The sequence below is a fragment of the Neomonachus schauinslandi genome, chromosome 5, assembly GCF_002201575.2.
Source record: "Neomonachus schauinslandi chromosome 5, ASM220157v2, whole genome shotgun sequence".
NCBI lineage: Eukaryota > Metazoa > Chordata > Mammalia > Carnivora > Phocidae > Neomonachus > Neomonachus schauinslandi.
In genome coordinates this window covers 125,776,128-125,798,915 of record NC_058407.1, presented here as the reverse complement: position 1 = coordinate 125,798,915, position 22,788 = coordinate 125,776,128, and the positions used below count along the sequence as shown (strand labels likewise).

Here is a 22,788-nt window from a genome sequence, read left to right as displayed (position 1 = left end):
TCCTGTTGGGAAGTGACACCGGGTCAGACGTCGCCGATGAGCCATCTGTGCCTCCCTGAACTTTCCGTCAGGGCACACGGATGGCTCTGGAGGCTCAGAAATAAGCTCCTTACAGAATGCAGTCACCTCCCACCATCTGTGCCCTTGTGGCTGCTCAGACCAGAACATCAGCACGGAGAGAGCATACCTCCTAAATCAGCAAGACATTTACTGTGGTAAACGGCTCCCTTTTGTCAGTTGCCATAATAGAAGTGTCTGAGAAATATGCTCTTAGCAGTTATAGGGAAATGGAAGTATCGATGTGGCCAGCTCCCAATTATCCAAGGGCCACTTCTCTGATTTGTGAGTTCCCTAGCTTCATAGTTCTGTTTCTCCTTTCGCTATTGCACTGAGGGTGAACGAAGCAAAGAAAGGACATATGTATTTATTTTGCTCTTGATAAAAAAGACAAAAATAAAGTCTAATTCAAGTGTGGAGGAATGGGGGCTGAAATCGGAAAGTAGATTTGGGGGTTATCTGTGGATTGTATTTCTTACCATCATAAACAGAAACTTTCAACAAAAGTTTGTATAGTCCCCAGTCCTACTTAGGAAAATTTATCGTAACAAACATAAGAGAGGATTTTCCTGTTAGTTTTCCTGCAACGGGACTTTTCTTACAGACTAAAGAAGCACTCACTTTAACCGTAAATATATTTCAATGGATGGAACTGGGACGAGGGTGAGATCGACCTGGTTCAAATCCCAGCTGGTCCTTATCTACTGGGTGGCATCAGAAAGAGAACTTCTCTGAGGCTCATTTCCCTTAGATCAGGTGCAGAGAATGATCATCATGAGGGTTGCTGAAAGGGTTATAGTAGAAAACATTTATGAATGACCCAGGTCACGACAGGGAGTTGGTTTAGAGACCAGTTTCTCAGTGGATCACTTTGGGCAGGTTCCTGGAACTGTCAGTCCCTCTGGGTCCTCACCTGTGACTTGAGAGTGATCATGATAATGATAATTAAGCTCTTCCCCTCAAGGCCAGTCAGGGTAAGTGAGTTAATGCATCCCAAAGCCATAGAACACACAATCCAGCAGACAGCTAGTTTTACTTTGTCTACTCTCTTAAGTTTTCTGGAAAGTCTATGCTAAAGACATGTCCGTCAAGTATATTTGGGTGAAAAGGAGATTTTGCTTGTGAAGATGCACTGTTTTTCTTATATTTATTTAGTCTTTGCACAAATACATATGGCAGCCACTGCCAGTTGGGAGACACTGGGAGTGGGTATCCAACCCGGGGCTCAAGCCACAAGGCCAGGAACAGAAAGTGCAAGAATAGGACAAAATAAGCTGAGACCCCCAGGCTGGAGGACTCTTGGATTAGAACCGAGGAATTGGAATTAAGGAGTGTTTTTGCTGTTTCATGAATGAGAAACACCTGCCCAAAACCTTCGAGAGTGAGCTGAGAGCAGGCCTAAGGTAGTTTCCCAGGGACCAGATTTCAGGTCTCACCTCCCCTGGATTGTGAGCTCCATGAAGGTATTAGGAGGAGGGTTCACTTTCATGCCCCCATGGCACCCAGGAGGGCCCTACCCCAGGGGCCAGAAATGCTTCCCTGAATTAATTTTAGGTGAAGTCATACCCCAGGCTCCAAGTGGAGTGTACCTGTCTCTCAGTCTCGTCTGAGCTGCGGTACCTAGCACAGCACTGACATGAAATAGTCACCCTATTCCAATTCATTGATAGATTGATTAGTTGAACTTTTTTGTTAATCTCATTACACACACGCACACACACACACAATGCTCTCATGATTTTCTAGCTAGAAAAACCAACACATAAAATAATTTCTATATCTCTACCCAGTTTTTAGAATCACAGAAAGCTCAGCCTGGGGGGCAGACAGAAAAAGAGAAGAAAAATCTAAAAAATGTTTTATGTCTCGGGCGTTTAAATAGTCAGGCTTGTGTCTCTCCTTTATCACTTCACAGCTCCTGAGGTCCTGGCCCAGAAACCATACAGCAAAGCTGTTGACTGCTGGTCCATCGGGGTGATTGCCTATATCTTGTAAGTATTGCTTGCCACCTTGGCTGGTTTTTTCTTTCTTTCTTTTTCCTTTTTTATTGTGGAAAAATATACATAACACAAAATTTACCACTTTTACCATTTTTTTAATGTACTGCTCAGTGGCATCAGGTACATTCACAGTGTTGGGCAACTATCACCACCAGCCATCTCCGGAACTTTCTCATCTTCCCAAAGGACAGCTCTGTCCCCATTAAACACTAACTCCCTGAAGTCCCTGGCAGCCACCCTCCTACTTTCTGTCTCTGTGCATTTGACTACTCTTGATTCCTTGTGTCAGTGGGATCATCCAGTATTTGGCCTTTCGTGGCTGGCTTTTTCATTTATCATAATGTCCTCAAGATTCACCCATGTTGTAGCAGGTGTCAGAATTTTCTTCTTTTTAAGCCTGAATAATTGTCCATTATATGCATATAATACACTGTGTTTTTCCATTTATCCATCAATGGACAGTGGGTGGTTTCCACTTCGTGGCTATTGTGCATAATGCTATTATGAGCACAGCTGTACAAATGTCTGCCTTTAGGGGTATACCGGAAGCGGGATTGCTGGATCATATGGTACTTCCGTTTAACTTTTTGAGGAATCTCCACACTGTGTTGCAAAGCAGCACCCTCGCTTTACGTTCCTGACAACAATGCGCAAGGGTTCCAGTTTCTCCACACCCCTCCCAACACTGATTTCCCATGTTTTATAATAGCTGTCCTGATCGGTATGAAGTGCTTTCATTGTGGGTGTGATTTGCTTCCTCGTTTTTAAAATTTATTTGTAGTGTGCTTGTTTGAGTAGAGTTGACACACAGTGTTAACATTAGTTTCGGATGTACAACATAGTGATTTGAACTCTATAGCTTACGCTGTGCTCAAAAGTGTAGCTGCCCTCTGTCACCTTACAAGGCTATTACAGTATCATTGACCATATTCCCCGTGCTGTACCTTTCATCCCCATGACTTAGTCTTTCCATCGCTAGAAGCCTGGACCTCCCTCTCCCCTTCACCCATTTGGCTCATCCTCCAACCCCCTTCCCTCTGGCAACCATCAGTTTGTTCTCTGTGTTTATAGGTCTGATTCTGCTTTTTATTTGTTTATGTATGTATTTGTTTTGTTTTTTAGATTCCACATATGAGTGAAATCTTATAGTATTTGTCTTTCTCGGTCTGACTTAATTCACTTAGCATAATACTCTCTATGTCAATCCATGTTATTGCAAATGACAAGATCTCATCCTTTTTTATGGCTGAGTAATATTCCTCTGTGTGTGTGTGTGTGTGTGTGTGTGTGTGTGTGTGTGTGTCTGTCTGTCTGTCTGTCTGTCAATGGACACATGGGTTGCTTCCATGTCTTGGCTATTATAAATAATACTGCAATGTTTCTCTTATGGCTAACGATGTTGAGCATTTTCTCATGTGCCACCTTGGATTTCCTGGGGACACAAACCACTATAAAAGTATTAGGACATTGCCAAAAGAAATCAAAATGAGAAAAAATTTGATGAAAACCAAAACTGAGCTTTTAGATTCCTCATTTCTTCTCAGGTACCTCATTTATACAACCCAGGAAATGCTATCACAGGCATAGTGTTGTCACAGTTAATTAAGAGTGATCAATTTTGGGTTTTATTATTATTTTCTATTTTGCTTAAGTCCACTGTCAAGTTATTTTTTAATTACAATTTCTTTCTGCAGTGATACTTTCAAACGCTTACTATGGAGCATATTCCTAGAGTGGGTTTGGGCCAACTGGTATCTGTAATTGATAGGAAATGAATTTCTCCCCAAGGAAGGGAAGGCTTTCTAGCAGATAGAGCCCGATACACACAATGAAAGACTATGGGGGATTGTGATCAGAGAAAGGTCTGACAGTATGTGGCATCCTCAGGGACTGCTGGAAACATCCCCCCTGTGTTGGCTTTGTCTCATTATCTGGAAGGCAAGCAGTCTTTCTACAGCATACATTCAACTGGGCAGCTTTTGTAGTTTAGTGTGGATTTAGTTGACAGCTCCTGTAGATGCCTGCCATTATCACAGGATTTATCCATTATAATGTCCTTGGCCCCTATGGCTCCCACTTATGGAAATAGGTAAAGGCCAGGTTCGTCTGAGCTATAAAACTAGCATATTGCATACAGAGCGCTTTCACTTTCAAAGCACGTGAACTGTTTTCTAAGGTAGTTTCATCCTTTTTCGTGGGGAGGGGGTAGTTACAGACCCTTTGAGAATCTGGTGAAAGCTGTGGACCCTTTCCCCTAATAATTTCACATGCACACACACACACACACACACACACACTTCTGCATACCTCGTTAGGGAGCTTCCTGGGTAAGCCGAAAGCAGACACAGGCCATGTGTTCTTCACTCTGGCTCCTTAAAACCCCAGTGGAAATTCTTGTCAGAGATCCTACCTTGCCAAACTTGACATGGAAGATTTAAAGAAATGAATGACAAGCCACTGTCCTTCCTGTAGAGGACCAAAGCTGGTATCATCTAGAGAAATCTGGGGCTAGGCAAAAAGTGCCCCTTCATCTGGGCTTCTGCTTGCTTGTTCCTTCACATCTGTTCTGAATCCTGAACCACCGCTCTGGTCTGCACCAATGTCGATAGATTCCCTTTGTATATATAACTGTATATGTAATTGTCTCCCTGAAGTCTTGGCACTGGGGTAGGGTATCTATCTGCACAGCTATGAGGAGGTGCAGATGGCTTTACTGAGATAAGCATTGGTATCTTAGACATTCTGGCTGCTAGAACAAAATATGGTAGACCAGATGACTCAATCAGCAGATTTGTTTCTTACAGTTCAGAAGTTTGGGAAGTTCAAGATCTAGGTGCCTGCTGATTCAATTCCTGGTAAGGACCTTCTCCCCACCTCGCAGACCGCCACCTTCTTGTGTCCTCGCAAGGCAGAAGGGGAACATGCATGTTCTCTGGTGTCTCTTCTTATAAAGGCACTGATCCCAGTATGGAGGCCCCATCCTCATGACCTCATCTGAACCTAATTGCCTCTCAAAGGCCCATTTCCAAACACCATCACATTGGGGGTTAGGGTTTCAACCTATGAATTTGAGGGGGATACTCTTCAGTCCATAGGAAATGGTTTGGTTGTGCTGTGCTTAATAGAAGTATTACAGTGGAATCCCCTTAAAACATGGACATTTCAGGATGGACATAGCACCTACTTTATAATAATGCTGACGTCAAACATCTTTAGAACAGTGCAAGAATATAAATATGGTCACAAATTTTATCTCCCTTCACCCTCCCTGTAATCCTACAAGATAGATGCAGTTTTTATTAAACCCACTGAGAGAAGATAAAACTTAGGGAGACTACATAATATAACTTGGTATCAGAATCGACATTTGAACCCAAGCCCCACTCTGACTTCCAGTCCAGCTCTTTGTGCTAACATCTTATGCCCTCACATGCAGACATGGCCACGTCGCTGAGAGAAGAGAGGACCTTTCTTTCCATGTTATATCCAGCTTGTGTTTATTTCTTTCTGCAAATGTTTACAGAATATGTACCATGCACCTGTCACTATGCTCGATACTGGGAATGAATGCTCAACAACACATACACAGCCCCTGTGTTTGTGAAGCTGGCTCACAGTCTTGTGAAAGAGACAGGCATTCAAAGAAACCTCATAAATGAACATGGAATTTTAAATGTGCAAAGTGCTTTGAAGGAAGAGGATGAGGGGCTCTGGCAAAGTGGAACAGAGGTTACCTATTTCTAGCGGGTGGCTAGGGAAGCCTTCTCTGAGCAGAGGACCTAATAAAACAAAACCTAAATGATGAGTAGGTTAGGCAGATAAAGCGTGAGGAGGAAGTATTCCAGGCAGAGTGAATAGTGTGAGCAGAGGATGCTTTCAGCTGCAGGTAAGGGACAAACCAGGCCCAACTGGCATAAGCATTTAAAAAAAAGTCATACCTCACACAATAACAAGTGCATAGGTGGGAAAGCCCCATGAGTGCCTAAGTCAGATCCTCATTCCCAGGTTATATCCACCCTTGCTCTCTGCCATCCTCAGTGCATTGGTTTTTCCTTGCACCCTCCTCAACCAAACATGATGGCCATCATAGCTGCAGGCCTCGGGGACAGACACAGCACCAGCTGGTGGAAGAAGAGGGGATGTTTAGCCCCGTGTACCTGTAAGGGCTAGACTGTCTTCCCCGGAAGTCCCTCAGCCAACGTTCCCTCATGTCTCCTTGGCCAGAAATGCCACCCACGCTCATTTCTAAAGCGGTCCTGGAAGAGAGAATGGGATGATTACAGCTGGCCGAATGAAGCAGGTGACCATGTGGAGGAGGGGCAAATCACAGTTGTGCTGGGGAAGAAAAAGCAGGAAGCAGATTTGCAGTAGGTAAAGAACGTGTCTGCCCCAGCCCACAGGTAGGGCAATATCCGAAAGGCCAGCATGGTTACAGTATGGTGTCAAGACAGGATATCAGAAAAGTTATATGCCAAGAGGTAGGCAAGAGCCTGGGGAAGGAGAGACTTGGCAGAAAGTTTGGTTTAACAGAGGTTAATGGGAAGCCAAAGAAGGATTTGGGCCTGAGGTGTGCACTGACCTGATTTTCACTCGAGGATTATTCCTATTCCGGCTACTCTGTGAACAGGGGTTGGACAGGGCAGCAGTGGAGGGTGGAGACCCTTGAGAGGCACTGTCAGGTGAGCAGTGAGAGTTGCTTCTACCAGGGAGGCAGTGATGGGGGTCAGGTGGTAGGTGTATTTTGGATGTGGGAGATAAAAGAGAAGTTTCAAGTATAAGGCCAAGTCTTTGGCTTAAGCAATCATGTAAATGGCTAAGAAAAAAGAATTAGGGGGTGGTGGAGGAGCAAGTTTAGGAGGATCAGGGAGATCAAGAATTTCGTCTTGGGCATGTTGAGACCTCTTTGAGATATCCATGGAATAGTGTATGTACATGGGGAGGTCAGAAGTCTAGGGGAGAGATCTGGGCATATATATATATATCTGAGGATAGTTTGAACATAGTACATCCAAATCCTTATCATGTATACGACACAATACTTGGCGGGGTTAAAATACAGTATTAAGTAAAGCAATACTATATTTATTTCTATTTTAAGTATAAACTTGTTAAGCTTAAACGTGGTCGTTCCCTGGTCACCACTAGCTTTGTTCCAGGGATTAGTCTCAGGTTGATTGAACGACTGGGTCAGACTCCAAAATGGCAGGCAGGGCCTCTGTGAGAGGCCTGTGACCTCGGTTGGTGTTCCCAGCACAAGGCTGCCTCCGGGTTGAACTAGGATTAGAAGCTGGAACTCGTGGATCTCACTCTCAGACTCTTGCTACTTCCCACTGACACACTGCGCCCAGACGCCCCACTCCCATCCTGCACCGGGAGACCAGAGAGCACGGCTGCTGAGCTGGCCGTGACCCACAGACAGCACACAGGGGAAGCCAGCTCTGCCGCAGGGTCCGCACTCAACTCCCATTCTTCGTGTTACCTGGGATGGAGAAGGGGTTAGCCTCTGCGGTTTTTTGGGGGTACAGCATTATTTTCACTTGATTAACCTGTCACGCTGAGATACCCAATCACGGCAAAAGCGCCTGTGACAGACCACGTACCAAAGGTCCTCCTCTCTGCACACCAGGCAAAAGATTCCGCATTTTGCCAGCACAGATACTTGACGAATTGCTTTTCTTTTGATCTCTGCACTCATGTCTATGTTATCCATCATTTGGAAGGAGAAATATTTTTTTTCTATCAGGGATACTCATTTTTAAAAATACATCGAATGGGTCCTTATCCTGTCAGGCATCTCTCTTTGGGGATCAGGACTTAACAAAAAAAAAAAACCATCTTTGCCTGCACCACTTAAGTTACTGAGAAGGATGGAGGACAGAGTGTTCTGGAACCCCCGAAGAGCATGTTGGTGTCCAGGCTGGAGATGTGGCTCAGCCAAGAAAGCACAAGTTCCAAGGACATAGAATCAGCATCTCACTGACCAGACTGAATTTTGTGATCACACATATGCTGCCTTTCTTCTCGAAACTTCAAGGAGATGAGTTAATGATGGCTTGCCTAAACTATGCTCGGGGATACAGCGCGCTATGGAGAAACACAGGGGATGTTTGCCGGCAAGAACTGGGCGGAGGTCTTAAGAAGTTTAGGCATTAGAGCCTTAGGGCAGGCTGGATGGTTAGGGCGGGTCTGCCGTGGGTGGGGAGGCCCCTACCCGTGCTGTGACCTTTGACCTCCCTGCCTACCAGAACCTCCAGGCCAAGTACTTACCATAATCCCCTTGCTTTTTGACTGGCCTCTGATGTTGTTCAGTCTTTAAAACCAGGTCACGTAAATATCGATTGGCCAACATACACAGCCTAATAGGCTTTGTGAGAGCGGCGCTAAGAATGCCTCATCTGCATGGTAGGTCCATTTTCGGAGACAAAGGATGCTCCTTGCCAAGGCAGTCATCATGATTTTAAACCATTGACAGCTGCTTCTTTATGGATACACATGTCCCAGGGAGAGAGCATGAACCCAAGCTCCAGTAGGAGAGAATGTGGCATAATTAGTGCCCGGGAAAGACCCAAGCATGGGGCATTATGATGGTGGTTACTACCATCAGTAGGAGGAGTGTTAACACTAATAGGAGTAATTAACTGGCCTTGCTAGCAGGCAGCAATCATCTTGTTATATTCCTAAGCTTTGTGGGATGGGACACATTGCCTTGTTTAGGCTGCCTTGGGTCCATGGTCTGGACTTTGGCTTTAGAAGTTCAGAAACTAAATTAATCTGTTTATTCGTCTTGCTCAGACGATCCCAGCAAATTGATTCACACTAGCCAGACTCAAAAGAGATTAAAAACAAAACAAAACAAAACAAAAAACCTGGAGTGTCAGTTTACTAAATCATGAGATCTGTGCCCCGCCGGGTAATTGGATATGCATGTCATCAAACTAACATGTTCTCCCCCAAAGAGGAAATGCTCCACGAGAAAGCAAATTAAAAGCAGAAGTTTCCTTTACGAACAAGAAATCAGAGCCCTAGAGCTGGATGGCCTGATGTGTTTTCACAAAGCCTATAGTCGTCTCCAGGGTTTTTCTCTACCAGGGAGTCTTTCTGTCCCGCTGCGGCACGGCTGTTCCTGGGGGCTGGCCGGAGTGGCCCCATGCTGGCCGGTGCGCACGCCTCCCCCTCCTGCCTCCTGCCCTGCACAGCAGCCTCCACCCTGCTCGCTCTTTCCATCCCTCAGGTATCATCACTTGTATTGCCGCGGGCTTTGGTGGTTGTCATTCTCAGGCTTACTGATTTTACTCCACCGACTGCATTTCAGCGTGGCGCTTTCCGAGGATTTCCAGAAAGGTGCCTCATCTCCCCTCCATCGTCTCTGCTGAGTGGATCCTGTGCATGGCTAAGTGCCTTTTGGTTAGCTTTAATCTCAGACACAGGTATCGCTTGGCCACATTTCTGCTTTGTTTGTGGGCCCGTGGCCCTCTCCCTGCTGATTCTGGAGAAAGAGTTTATTGGTTGTCTGTTGACAGTTGGTACACCTCTAGCCCCTTAGGACATAGTCAAACAAATACTCTCTGGTTTCAGAAAGTAGGTGGAGGGGTGTGCACAGCGGTGAGGGAGGGAATTTTACAAGCAGTGCAATCGAGATAAAGCAATTCTGCACTTTAGGTGGTGGGGGCAATGGTGAATCCACCATTGTCTTTGTCTCTCAAAGGCCCTGGGGTAGAGAGGACACCTGGAGGGAGAAGCAGGAAGGGAACGTCTCACCTATATCACCTTTACACTCAATGGCCAGTGGCTTCAGGCCAGATGGAAGAACACGTCACTTCCTCTGCTCTCTTTTGTTCATGTCAGCATCGTCTCCTGGAAACCGTCATTTTAGCATCAGCTAAACATTTCAGGAGATGTAGCCTTGGAGAATGGAAGGCAGGGGATTGACATTCACTCACTTAGCGAACATTTATTGAGCCTAATATGTGTCAGGTGATATGATGGGGTTGCAGAGATGGATTCATCACCAACTGGTCTTGGAGGTGCTGACTGTCTGCTGGAGGCGACAGACAGTAAACAGATCAGTTAAAATCCAGTCTTGTCGGCTGTCACCGAAATGAGAGGTGAGAGCTCCCAGGGCAGAGCCCTGAACCCTGTCCTGGCCTTGAGGAGGTCTCCCCAGCAGAGGCGATGGTGATCTGGCTCTGGACAGGCTATCTTCAAATATTGGCCATCGTGCAGGGAAATGGATGGTTTATCCTTCAGCACCAATTATCTGAAGATACGATGTGCTTACTCTGTTTGAGACAAGATGTAGCATTCGATCTGAAATGAATTTTTCAAATAGAACTTGAAAGATTTGATCCAGCTTTGACCTTCTAATGTCTAACAATCGGTGGTGGGGAAAAAAGTATCATCTTTGAATTATCAGGATTTTTAATTCACCTGTCACCAGAGTGGGCAAATGGAAGCGTCAGAAGAGGCCCTGATGACGTTTTACCATATTTACCATCTGGTATGCAGGCGGCAGACCAGAGTCGGGAGGGAGGTGGCGCGTAGATGGCGTGAAGAAGCAGAAAGCCCATCGGAGGTGCCGTGGCAAGTCGTGAGTTTGGACCACTTACTCCGTGCTGGGTGTGTGACCAGGAGGTGCAGATGATGGAGGCGGGGAGGGGAGAGGCCCTGATTTTCAGGAACAAGGCAGGAAATGCTTGCGGAGGTGGTGAGAGGACCCACGGAAGGACAGACTGGAAGCAGGTGACTGCGCCCAACAGTGCGGCGTGCAGTGGCGAGACCCTGCCGAGGACAGCCCTCGGGCCCTGAGGTCCCCTTGCCATGCACCAAGGCCTCACTGTCTAGGCATCCTCAGAGTGCTCTGGAAGAGAGTAAGCAGAGGCCAAGTGCACAGCGCGACCAAAGGCCGAAGCCCGTGGTGTGGCAGTACCGAGACATTTCCCAAATGCACGCGGCTGTTCATCTGCACACCATCACAACCGCTTACCGATCAGAACGTGAGAGAGAGAGAGAGGCTGGAGAAGGAGGAGGGAGGAAGCAAGCTGGGAGGGAGGAAGCAAGAGCCCCACAACCAAGAAAAAAAAGTCTCAATGCAAAAAGTCAAATTGGAAATCCGCCCGGGGTTCAGAATCATCAGTTAGCACTGGTGTTAATCACCTCCAGACGGGATGTCTGCACCCCTCGGGGCTTCGGGATGAAATCTGTGACTCGTGAGAACTAATTTTAGCTGCTAGAAGTTTCGCTGGGTTTTTCCGAACGCAACACTCCCGACTGTTTGAAGCTCTCCCTGCTCATCCTCCTCCCCGCCTGTTCTCCCTTCCACCATTAGCGAGAGCAGAGTACAAGGTGTTTGGTCTGGGCTTCCTCTGGCTGGGTTTGACCTGCAGGAGGAGGTGCAGAGCCTCTGCACAATCCCCCAGACATCCTCAAGGTGCTTTCCATCTGGCTAATGCAACAATCAAAAAGTTAGACACTTGGAAGTGGGGCCATGGATCACGACGCAACAGCTATGGACACTACATTGTCTAGCCCACCCCTTTAAAACTGTTTAACTCCAAATGGAGGATGCTACTCATTTCTCACGCTTGGGGAAGTACTGAGTCCCCTCCCCACCCCCTCTTCCCAGCTCCCAATCTTTAGCTCCAGTTGTATATAAACTTCCCAAGAAGTGTGTTCCCTTTCTGCCCTAGATCTTTCCCTGATCTGCTTACTCATTCTCAGCTTTCAAGGCATGATCCAAATCTCTGGGGGTGACATGGGACCTTTATCCACTGTATTTTCATCAGTAGTGCTTTGCTGAAGTCAGCCTGCACATGGTTTTAATATGTGAACCATTCCTAGTTTCTCCAGCCTGATCTCTTCCAAGATTGCACGGAGAAAGTTCTGGAGCGTGCATAATCAAACATATAGTTGCTGAAATAATTGGATTACTTCTTGGTAATGATTCGGGTCTCGTTGGTCATTCTATTTTATAAATCCGAATAATATGCTGAAACCTGTTTTGTTCACTAAGTGGGCCTTGCAGCTAAGTACAAGAGGTTTATCAGCTTAAAAAGCTTTACTTTATTTTATTAAAGTCTGTCATATTATCCAGAGTCAGATGGATAAAACTCAGATTCTTTAGCACAGGCCCCAGACGTTCGTAAATACCCACTGAGTGCCAAAACAAAAAGGTAAATGGGGCCTTCCCAGAGTTGTTGCTTATCAGACAGACTCTCATTTCCAAAGGAAGAGACACCCAGATCTGATTGGCTTTGTGAATGTTTTTCAGAGACTCTTTGGGCCTGGGTTGGCCCTATGTGGCTCACTTAGTTTGCAATAATATACATAGAGGTTTGTTGTTTTAGTCATTTCCATGGCACCCTGGTCTAATTGCATAAAAATATTCTTTCTTCACAAATATGCCATTGAATACAGGCATATGCAGGAGATCTTGAGCTCTTCCTGGAATCGAGGGCTCCTGGGCTAAATGATTGGAAATACTGGTCTACAAAGAGCAAAGTGACAAGCTGGTCTCTGGGACACCCTGTCCTCATATTCACGACACAGCACACAACGTTAGGACCATAAAAATTCAGTCATTGCTCTTCTTCCTTTCTTGAGCAAGCTTAGAAGTTTAGGTCAGGAGGGATGGGCATTCGTGGACGATTCTGAGACTTTGCACAGAGTTTAAAAATATATTGCTTCATTTCCATGTTGAGGCCATTGGACTGAGTCCCTTGGGGTTTGTCTGCTCCTCTGTCCCCCTTCCGTTGTTCTTCTTGGTGGTGAGCAGCGTTCCACTTGAGTGCTTCTGCTGAAGGACGGGAAAGGGATTACAGAGCATGTGACAGCACTTTTGTATGTTCTGCCTGTTATCTGTATGTCTCCGCATCCATCTATCCATCTATGCGTGTGTTTTATATATAATGCATATTATTATATAGTATGTGTTATATATATTATCTCTCTATATAAGGTGGGCGCTATTATCCTCATTTCACAGAAAAACTGAGTCTTTTTTTTTTAGATTTTTAGATTTTTTAGATTTTTTTTAAAGATTTTATTTATTTACTTGGCAGAGAGAGAGAGACAGCGAGAGAGGTAACACAAGCAGGGGGAGTGGGAGAGGGAGAAGCAGGCTTCCCGCCGAGCAGGGAGCCCGATGCGGGGCTCGATCCCAGGACCCTGGGATCATGACCTGAGCCGAAGGCAGTTGCCCAACCGAGCCACCCAGGTGCCCTGAAGAAACTGAGTCTTAAAGAGAATATGTCATTTCCCCAAGGTCACTCAACTTGTACTTGCTGGAGCTGAGATTTGGAATCTGTGTTTTGTTTCTCAAAATCCCAGGCTGAGGAAACCACAGAAGGAAACCTCTCTGAAAACGGAGTGACAGTCAGCCTTCAGAGGACAATAGCAAGCCTTTCCTTGAAAAGTCACATCTCCATTCTCCTTCAGAGCTCTTTTATCCGATTAGACTCAACAGCAAATTCTGGGTTGCCTTTTTCTGGTGATTATTCGATTGTCAATGTGAGCTATTGCACCCAAATGCTTTTTGTATAAAATATTGAAAATAATTGGGGCAACTGAGTGCTCAGTCATTTGATCATCCGACTCTTGATTTCAGCTCAGGTCATGATCTCAGGGTCGTGAGATTGAGCTCTGCGTTGTGCTCTGTGCTGGGCATAGAGCCTGCTTAAGATTCTCTCCCTCTCCATCTGCCTCTCTCCCACCTCACACGTGCTCGCTCTCTCTCTCAAAAAAAACCCCAAAACTCTAAAATATTGAAAATAAGTTTTGGCACTTAAGCACATATCAGGTGCTTAGGAAATTCACTTATGTATGTTATTTGATTTCCCAGTTATTCTGGGTCGGTGAGGCACATCTCCTGCCCAGTCCTGTAGAATTCCACAAAGTCTTGACAGAAGGGTTTCTTTTTTTTTTTTTTTAATTAATTTATTTTTATATTTTTATTAACATATAATGAATGTATTATTTGTTTCAGGGGTACAGTTCTGTGATTCGTCAGTCTTACACAATTCACAGCACTCACCATAGCATATACCTTCCCCAGTGTCCATCACCCAGCCACCCCATCCCTCCCACCCCCCTCCACTCCAGCAACCCTCAGTTTGTTTCCTGAGATTAAGAGTCTCTTATGGTTTGTCTCCCTCTCTGGTTTTGTCTTGTTTCATTTTTCCCTCCCTTCCCTTATGATCTTCTGTCTTGTTTCTCAAATTTTTCATATCAGTGAGATCATATGATACTTGTCTTTCTCTGATTGACTTATTTCACTTAGCATAATACCCTCTAGTTCCATCCATGTCATTGCAAATGGCAAGAGTTCGTGTTTTTTTGATGGCTGCATAATATTCCATTGTATATATACACCACATCTTCTTTATCCATTCATCTGTTGATGGACATCTTGGCTCTTTCCATAGTTTGGCTATTGTGGACATTGCTGTCATAAACATTGGGGTGCATGTGCCCCTTCAGATCACGACATTTGTATCTTTGGGGTAGATACCCAGTAGTACAATTGCTGGGTCATAGGGTAGCTCTATTTTCAACTATTTCTGTTTTCTATTTCTATTTTGAGGAACCGCCATACTGTTTTCCAGAGTGGCTACACCAGCTTGCATTCCCACCAACAGATGTTGGCGAGGATTTCTCTGCATCCTCGCCAACATCTGTCATTTCCTGACTTGTTAATTTTAGCCATTTTGACTGGTGTGAAGTGGTATCTCATTGAGGTTTTGATTTGGATTTCCCTGATGCCGAGTGATGTTGAGCACTTTTTCATGTTTGACAGAAGGATTTCTATACTTTATGTCCTTTCAAGGTTCCACATGGGAGTTCAATGAGGCTACTGGACGTGATCCTATTGGAATTTGGTTCAGTATAAACTCAGGTCCATTTTTCTCCAATCCCTGTCTCCCATGGACAGGCCCTAATAGTCCCAGCCAGTCTCCTCCCCTCTGTCTTTCCAGAAGGCAGGCTGGGTTAGATGGTTAGGTGTTGACTTTCTGAGTGCAAGGACTCAGCTGGTCTTTATTTCTTTGGCGGGTCTTACAGCCTTGGTCCTGGCTCTGATTCATGTATCACATACTAAAACATGCACCCTGACTTCAGAGGCAGGTCTAGGAAGAGGGTGTGTATGCATTTCCTCATCTTTGCCATAACATACTTGACTGCAGTGTTCATATTAAAGGTTAATACAACTTGGCTCTGGAATTGGATGAGTAAAGTTAAAATTCTGTTCTGCCCTTTGATGTGAGAAAGTTGCCTCATCTCTCATGCAGTCCCTCATCTGGAAATGGAAGATGGAAGTGCTTATGTCATAAGCACACATGTCTCATAAATGAGACAAAACCTGTTAAGTTGCATAGCCCAGTGCCTGGCACACAGTAAATACTCAACACATGGTGGCTATTATTATTAAGTTTACAGGACACACACAACTTAGTTTCTCCTTTATAGAGAAGTCAGCATTCTGCTTGTGCTCTTCACATATGGCTGGACTCTGAACTCTGAGGAGCTAGGACAGGGCCTGTCTTCTTCACTATTAGATGATGAGCATTTGGCCTAAACGTTCGCACTCCATAAATCTCTGTAGAATGGGGCTGAAGTGGCTTTTGTTTCTCTAAGCCAGAGCCCTGGGCTGATAGATGTCCATGCCTGCCACTTGCTCTGGTTGAGGCCACCCCTTCATCTCACTGGGACCCACTTTCCCAGCCTCCTAAGTGAGGGGTTGGCCAATGCCAGAGGATGACTATGGGACCCCACAGAATAAAATTCTGTGATTCTGTGCAAATCCCCCTACGAGGCAAAGTCCTTCCTCGGGCATATATTTCAGCTTTGGGTTTGAGGATTCAGACTGGGAATGGGGTACGATATATGGGTTGTGTCATCTCATGAGCATCATCTGGTTGGAGGGAAAACAGACCAGGGAGACTGATACATGGAGGAAACCATCAGGGCGCAGGGCAAACGTGAGCTTCGAGAATGGTTGTTGACGAATGGTTGTGCTCATTCTGCTCCACTTCGGAGGACTTAACAACAGGGGCTATTGGGCACGAGCAGGTTTCACTGCAAAAATAACTTAAAAATTTTAACACATGAGAAACTTTAGTTAAATTATTTCCCCCAGAGTAAATATCCATTTCAGGGTGTTCAACCCTACTTTGTAAGTCAACTTGAATGAGTGCCATTTTGCACACAAACACACACAAGCAATTTTTGTGTAAAATTTCCCATTTATGAAAGAAGAGTCAGTTGACAAATATTGATTATTGTTGAATGCTGATGAAAGATACAAAGGAAATGCAATATATGACATTGTCTCTCTCCTGTAGGAACTCATGATCAAGGTGGGAAGGCACATGTAATAACCATGAAGTAATCTTTTTTAAGTTTTTTGAGGGTACCCAAGAAAGAGATGGGATTGAGGTAGAGTGTTAAGAATGGGAAGTGTTCAGAGAGAAGTTGAGTGTGGTGGGGGTGTGGCAGTCCCTGAAACATTGAGGTGTTGGTGGGCTCATTCATCCAGCTGATTTTTGCTGAGCATGTCCTGGGCTGAGTGTTGGGGATGGTGAAGATGAATGAGGTACTGTCACCTCCCTTAGGGAGCTCAGAATCTAACAGGAGATGGTGGGACCCAGATATCAACCCACATGTGCGCCATGATGGCTGCACCTAAGAGGCTGGGGAGCTCAGAGGAAGGGTGGTTGTCAGGAAAGGCATCATGGGATAAAGGCCAGGCACATGGGGCCCTAGGAGCAAAGACGAGCCACAGCGGTGGACACAGGAGGAAGAGCATTCCAGGCATAGGGAACAGTGTATGAAAAGAAATACTCTCAAATCAGAATGCAATACTGTGGCTTCCTGTGACCACCTTCCCATTACCTTTCCTGTCTACTTTTCTATTTCCTGTTTATTTTTTCAATTTCCTGTTTCTTTTGAAGCTTAGTGTTGAGTGTCTGTCCCCTACCCCCACCCCCCCAAATAGAATGTAAAAGCCACGAGAGTAGGACTCATGGTCTCCTTCCACGCTAGATCCCCAGGCCTGGGACACAGCCGATGCCCAGTTAGCATCTGGGCAACCCCCAGAGGGCTACCTGATGGGTGGTTTTTCATCCTCTGTCCTCAGTGGGGACCTGAGGGGACCACTCAGGGAAGGTACGTGTGACTTTGGGAGGGGTAGGAACAGCTGCCGCAGGCCTGTGGTCACATCCAGGACAGAAGGCATGAAAGCCAGCCAGCTAATAGTTGATGGAAACCTAACAGGGAAAAATCAAGCGCATTCCCCAGGAAGAGGGATCATTCGTGTTCACGCTGAGCGCTCGCTGGCCCGTGCAAAGAACCAAACCAGCCGTTGTTGTTGTTACACAGCCATGCAGTCAATGCCATAGGTCCGGTAGTCTGAATTCTGGTACCCCAGACACGTACACACATGCTGTTGTCCTGTACCTGTTAGCCATGTGTATGTCTTCTTTGGAGAAATCCAAAAAGCAAGAGAAAACGTTGGTGGGAACGTGGAAAAAAGAAAACCCTCGCACACGGTTGTGGGGAATACAAAATGACACAGCCACTGTGGAGAACGGAATGGAGGTGCCTCAGAAAATTAGAAATGGGGCGCCTGGGTGGCTCAGTTGGTTAAGCGACTGGCTCTTGGTTTTGGCTCAGATCATGATCTCAAGGTCATGGGATTGAGCACCACATTGAGCGCTCAGCGGGGAGATTCTTTTCTTCTCCCTCGGCCCCCCCCCCCCCAGCAAATAAATAAATAAATCTTTTAAAAAATTAGAATTAGAACTTACTATATGATCCAGCAATCCCAGTTCTGGGTATCTATCCAAAAGAATTGAAATTAGGATCCCCAAGAGGTATTAGCACACCCATGTTCGTTGCAGCATTATTCACAAGAGTGAAGACATGGTGACAATGTAAATGTCCATCAATAGATGAATGGATAAAGAAAACATGGTCTATGCATACAGTGGAATATTGGTAACCTTTAGGACATTACACTAAGTGAAGTAAGTCAGTCACAGGAAGACCAATATTGCATGATTCTACTCATATGAAGTATCTAAAATAGCCAAATTCATAGAATCAGAGACTGGAATGGTGGTTGACAGGGGCTGGAGAGGGGGAAATGGGGAAGCAACAGGCATAACATTTCAGTTATGAAAAATGAATAAGCTCTAGAGATCTGCTGGAAGACATTGTGCTTGGAGTCAACAGTACTGTACTAGACACTTAAAATTTGTTAAAATGGTAGATCTCATACTGGTTTTTTTTTTACCGTAATAACATTTTTTAAAAGATTTTATTTATTTATTTGAGAGAGAAAGCGAGCATGAGCCTTGGGGAAAGGCAGAGGGAGAGGGACAAGCAGACTCCCTGCTGAGCGCAGAGCCAGAAGCGGGCTCAATCCCAGAACACCGAGATCATGACCTGAGCCGAAGTCAGATGCTTAACTAACTAAGCCACCCAGGTGCCCCCATAATAACACTTTTTTAAAAAGTCACTGCCTAATGTTAAACACGGCTAGTACTTTCTCTACCATGACTTTTTTTCAATAAAAGCTGTATATATTTAAGGTTATAATGTGATGATTTAATATACGTAGTGAAATGATTACTATAGTTAAGCTAATTAACATATATTCTGACATTGTTACTATATTGTGATGAAAGCACCTGAAGTCTACGGTCTTAACCAATGTGCAGTATTCAGTACAGTATTATTAACTATAGTTCTCACACCGTACCTTAGATCTCTAGACTTATTTGCCCTACATATATGTGACTTTGACCTTTTACCACCATCTACCCATTTCCTTCACCACCTCCCCACCCCTGGTAACCACGGTTCTATGCTTCTATGTATTTGACTTTTTTTTCTTTCTGTGCCTGGCTTATTTCACTAAACCCTCCAGTTTCATCCATGTTGTTGCAAATGGCAGGATCACCTTCCTTTTATGGCTGACTAATATTCCATTTTCTATACATACCATCATTTTCTTTTTTTTAAGATTCATTTATTTATTTGAGAGAGAGTGGGGGAAGGGACAGAGGGAGAGGGACAGAGAGAATCTCAGGAGTCAGACCCTTAACCGAATGAGGTACCCAGGGGCCCCATTTGCCATAATTTCTTTATCCATTATTTGTCAATGAACACTTGGGTTGTTTCCATGTCTTGACTATTGTGAATAATGTTGCAGTGAATGTGGGAATGCATATCTCTCTTCAAGGTACTGATTTCATTTCCCTTGGGAATATATCCAGAAGAGATATTACTGGATAATATGGTTGTCCTATTTTTAATTTTTTGAGGCACCTCCATACTGTTTTGCCCCAATGAGTTGAGCTGAATTATGGAAATAAAGTTACATAAAAGGGTAAAGAGGTAACGACTGATTGTTACTTGGGAATCCTGTTAGCAGGCATCCATTTTCAGAGGGACAGAGACACGGGGCCAAGGGCAAACAAGCAAGAGGAACATATGTAGCATAATTACCCCAGTAAACTCGCGGGGCTTCTCAGCAGGAGCTCTTAAGCTATTACAGCATTTCAGTTTCCAAGAAAAACTGTGCACTGCCAAATCAGCCGTGGTTGGCCATTGCCGATTTTCATATTCATTTATGTGAAAAGTCTTCTCCTTCGTGGAAACTCTTCTTTATGAGATGTGTCCACGCCCAACAGGGACATTTTAGGTCATCCAAACCACATTGCATTCTCTCTACAAAGATAGGCCGGGTTGCTCCCAACACCGGGCCTTACACATTGAGTTCTTCTGGAATGTCTGTCAACAATAACAGAATATTGCCTCCTGATAGGGTTATTGTACAGGAGGGTAGGCGGGATCTCTGAGGGCTCCCTAAGCTGGGGCAGTGGTGGACTCTCCTAAACTGTAGATCCTTATCTCTGTCTCAGAGCCCAGCCAGGGGGCTCAACAGCCAACGATGAAGCCTCTTCAAGAGTATGTTTGTTCATCCAAGCATTTACTTAGCATCTGCTATGGGCGGACCTCGGGGCTGGCCACTGAGAGTTCAAAGATGAGAGTAAGACCTGAGACGTGGTCCTGCCTTAGGGAGCTCGAGGACAGCTCAGGGCAACTTGCAGTGTAGTAAGTGTCAGCGGGGAGTGCTACCCACTGCCCCGGGGGCACACAGCAGAGCACCTACCCCACCTGGCGGAAAGGAGCTGGGTCTTCCTAGTAACACCCCAGCTGGTCTTCAAGGGTGTGCCAGAGGCAAGTGACAGGGGAAGGACAGCCCAGGTCAAGTACATACATTTACCTTGGTCCAGAAATAAAAAGTGCCCAGTGGGGAGCAAACTCTGAGCATCTTAGCATACAAGACCCCGAGTGTGGGAAATGGGGTTGGAAAGGTAGGGTCCAATCACCGGGCTCTACTTACAGATGAAGGGGCAGGTGGGCAAATGACCTACAGAGAGCATTAAAAGTCAAGACTGAAACATAAGGTTCAATTCTCATGCCTCCTTCCCTTGAGTGAATCAGCAAAATAGTTAAGAACACAAACCTGGAATCAGATGGATAGGCCTCGAGTCCTGACTTTGCCCCATATTAGTTTCTTTGCCTTCAAAGTGAGAATTGTAGAAGGGACTGTGACCCCGAGCTTTGTAGCAGCTGAGCCGTAAACATCCCTAAACCCAAGGTGGTGAAGGGAGGCTGGGAGCAGTTACCAGAATCCGAGGAGGAGTGCCTGGTAGGGTCTGCTCCCTGAGAGGAGCAGTGGTCTTCAGTCAAGGGGTGCGTGCCAGACGAGAGGGGTCAGGTCAGCACATACCCTGGCCCTGAACTCCCTCTTACTTCACCATCTCCACCGGGGACCCCATTAACCAACCTCTACCAGATGTCACGGAGTTCACTCCTCATTTTGGTATCTCTACGGGTCAGCCTCCCAGGGCACAGAGTGAGTGGAAAGTGGCTCTAAAGGACGAACAGAAGGTGTTGGGGACACTCACCTCCTGCGGGGAGTGAAGTTTGAGTGAGATAATACCACAAAGCTCTTAGTGGCATTTTTGACCCAAAACAAGTGCTCAGTCAAGGCTAAACTAGAATCTAGCAGTACATCTACGGGAGGGGGCCACAGGTAGATAAGATGGCAAAGTGGGAAAGACTGAAGGTGTAAGGATACTCTTTGGATGACCATCCTGAGGCTGGGCTAGAGGCAATCCTTGAGCCCCGGGGACGTGTGTTGCCTACAATTGGGTGTGACCCTCAGTCATTGGATTGGCAAGTTATGTTATTCTGAACCATAGACTTTTAGGTTTAGAACAGTTGGGAACAGCTCTATTGTCTTTGAGTACACCTGGTGAGATAATTTGTACATTATTTAAATGGTTTGATATGTAAAATAAGAACATAGAGGTTCCACTTGCAAATAGGTCCAGACCACAAAATTCCACGTTCTGTATATGGAGATAAATAGCTCAAAGTTGTTTTTTTTTTCCTATTTGGACCCTCTGCACAAGCCTACTAATGGAATAGCCTGGCCAGGGAGCTCTGTGAAATTTCTAGATCTGGGGAAGATTCTGCAACTTCTATCTGTCCTTCTCTTCTTTTCCAATCCTTATTTTAAAATCCTCTTTCCTAAGGTTAACTTAATCTCCAGGCTAGATCCACATCCTTTTCTCCCGTCCTCCATTCAGCCACATAAACAGTATCCTCTCCCCTCCAAGAGAGCTTAAAAACCAGAAGAAATTGGAATATACATTAAGAAACTTGGCACAAGAAGAATACATCTTTCTTGGAATTTTCTTAAAGATTTTTTTTCCCTTGAGAAGAAAGCCAAACTGTAAAGTAAAACACAGTTGTTAATAAACAAAAACCTCACATATCTAAAATTTAGTTATTTTCCAAGATGAACTAACATTTTGCTCTGTCTGCTTTTCCTAATATGCACATTTCATTGAGCCCAAATCCTCATTATGGGAAGCATTTACATATCCATCTCCCGGCTCCACAGTTTCCTGGGCAGTAAAATACGCCCTCAGTGGTTTCAGAAGCACTGGCTCGTATTCATTTTGCCAAAAGCAGCAAATCTTTAAAAAATGAAATTTTCCAGGCACTTAGCCCCTAAATCAACCTTGTGGGGATAGATGATTTTGAATCTTATCGGCCCGCGCAATGTCTCACAGCCTTTAAAAATGTCATCAGCCTCCCCCCTGGGCAGCGTGACAAGTGATACTCTGTGTCACAGCAGGAGTAGCTGAAGAATGAGTGTACCAAGTCTGCATTTTGAACCTTTCTTCGGTTTCTTATTTGCCGACAGCCTCATCCCTTATAGGCCTGTGGATTCCCGTTCATATGTTCTCATTCCACAGGTCTCTAGGCTGGAGATGTGTTTTGAACAAAGTTTGGCGATCTGGGGAAATTCAGAGCTGCCACGGCGGGGGCCACCCTCTGGGCTGCCATGGGCCCAGAACCAGGTTCTACACGATGCAGCTTTGCGCCCGGCCTTCTGGAAAATCCGACCTTGCCTCTGCTCTGCCCATCCCTTAGAGCTACAGCCTAACTGCCACCCCTTCCCGGATGCCCTGCCTCACATGGGCTCAAGCATGTACTAGATCCCTCAATAGCTTTTACACACAGAAGGTGTAGGGGTTGGTTTGGGAGTATATGGGGCTCTGGTTAATAACATGGAAAGAAAGGTGGACTTACGTATGTGTTTACTTTAGATCACCACCTTTTTGCGATTTATCAAATCACAGCTTTATTTCTG

General features: G+C 45.3%; 1 protein-coding gene across 2 annotated transcripts in view; it reads left to right on the top strand.

The window, feature by feature from the left end:
• Positions 1-22,788, top strand: part of CAMK1D (calcium/calmodulin dependent protein kinase ID) — a 421,612-nt gene that overhangs the window by 380,492 nt on the left and 18,332 nt on the right. For both annotated transcript variants that reach the window (XM_021696802.2, XM_021696803.2), the window contains exon 6: positions 1,973-2,048. In XM_021696802.2, the coding sequence (XP_021552477.1) occupies positions 1,973-2,048 (76 nt within the window). The remainder of the gene's footprint in view (positions 1-1,972; positions 2,049-22,788) is intronic.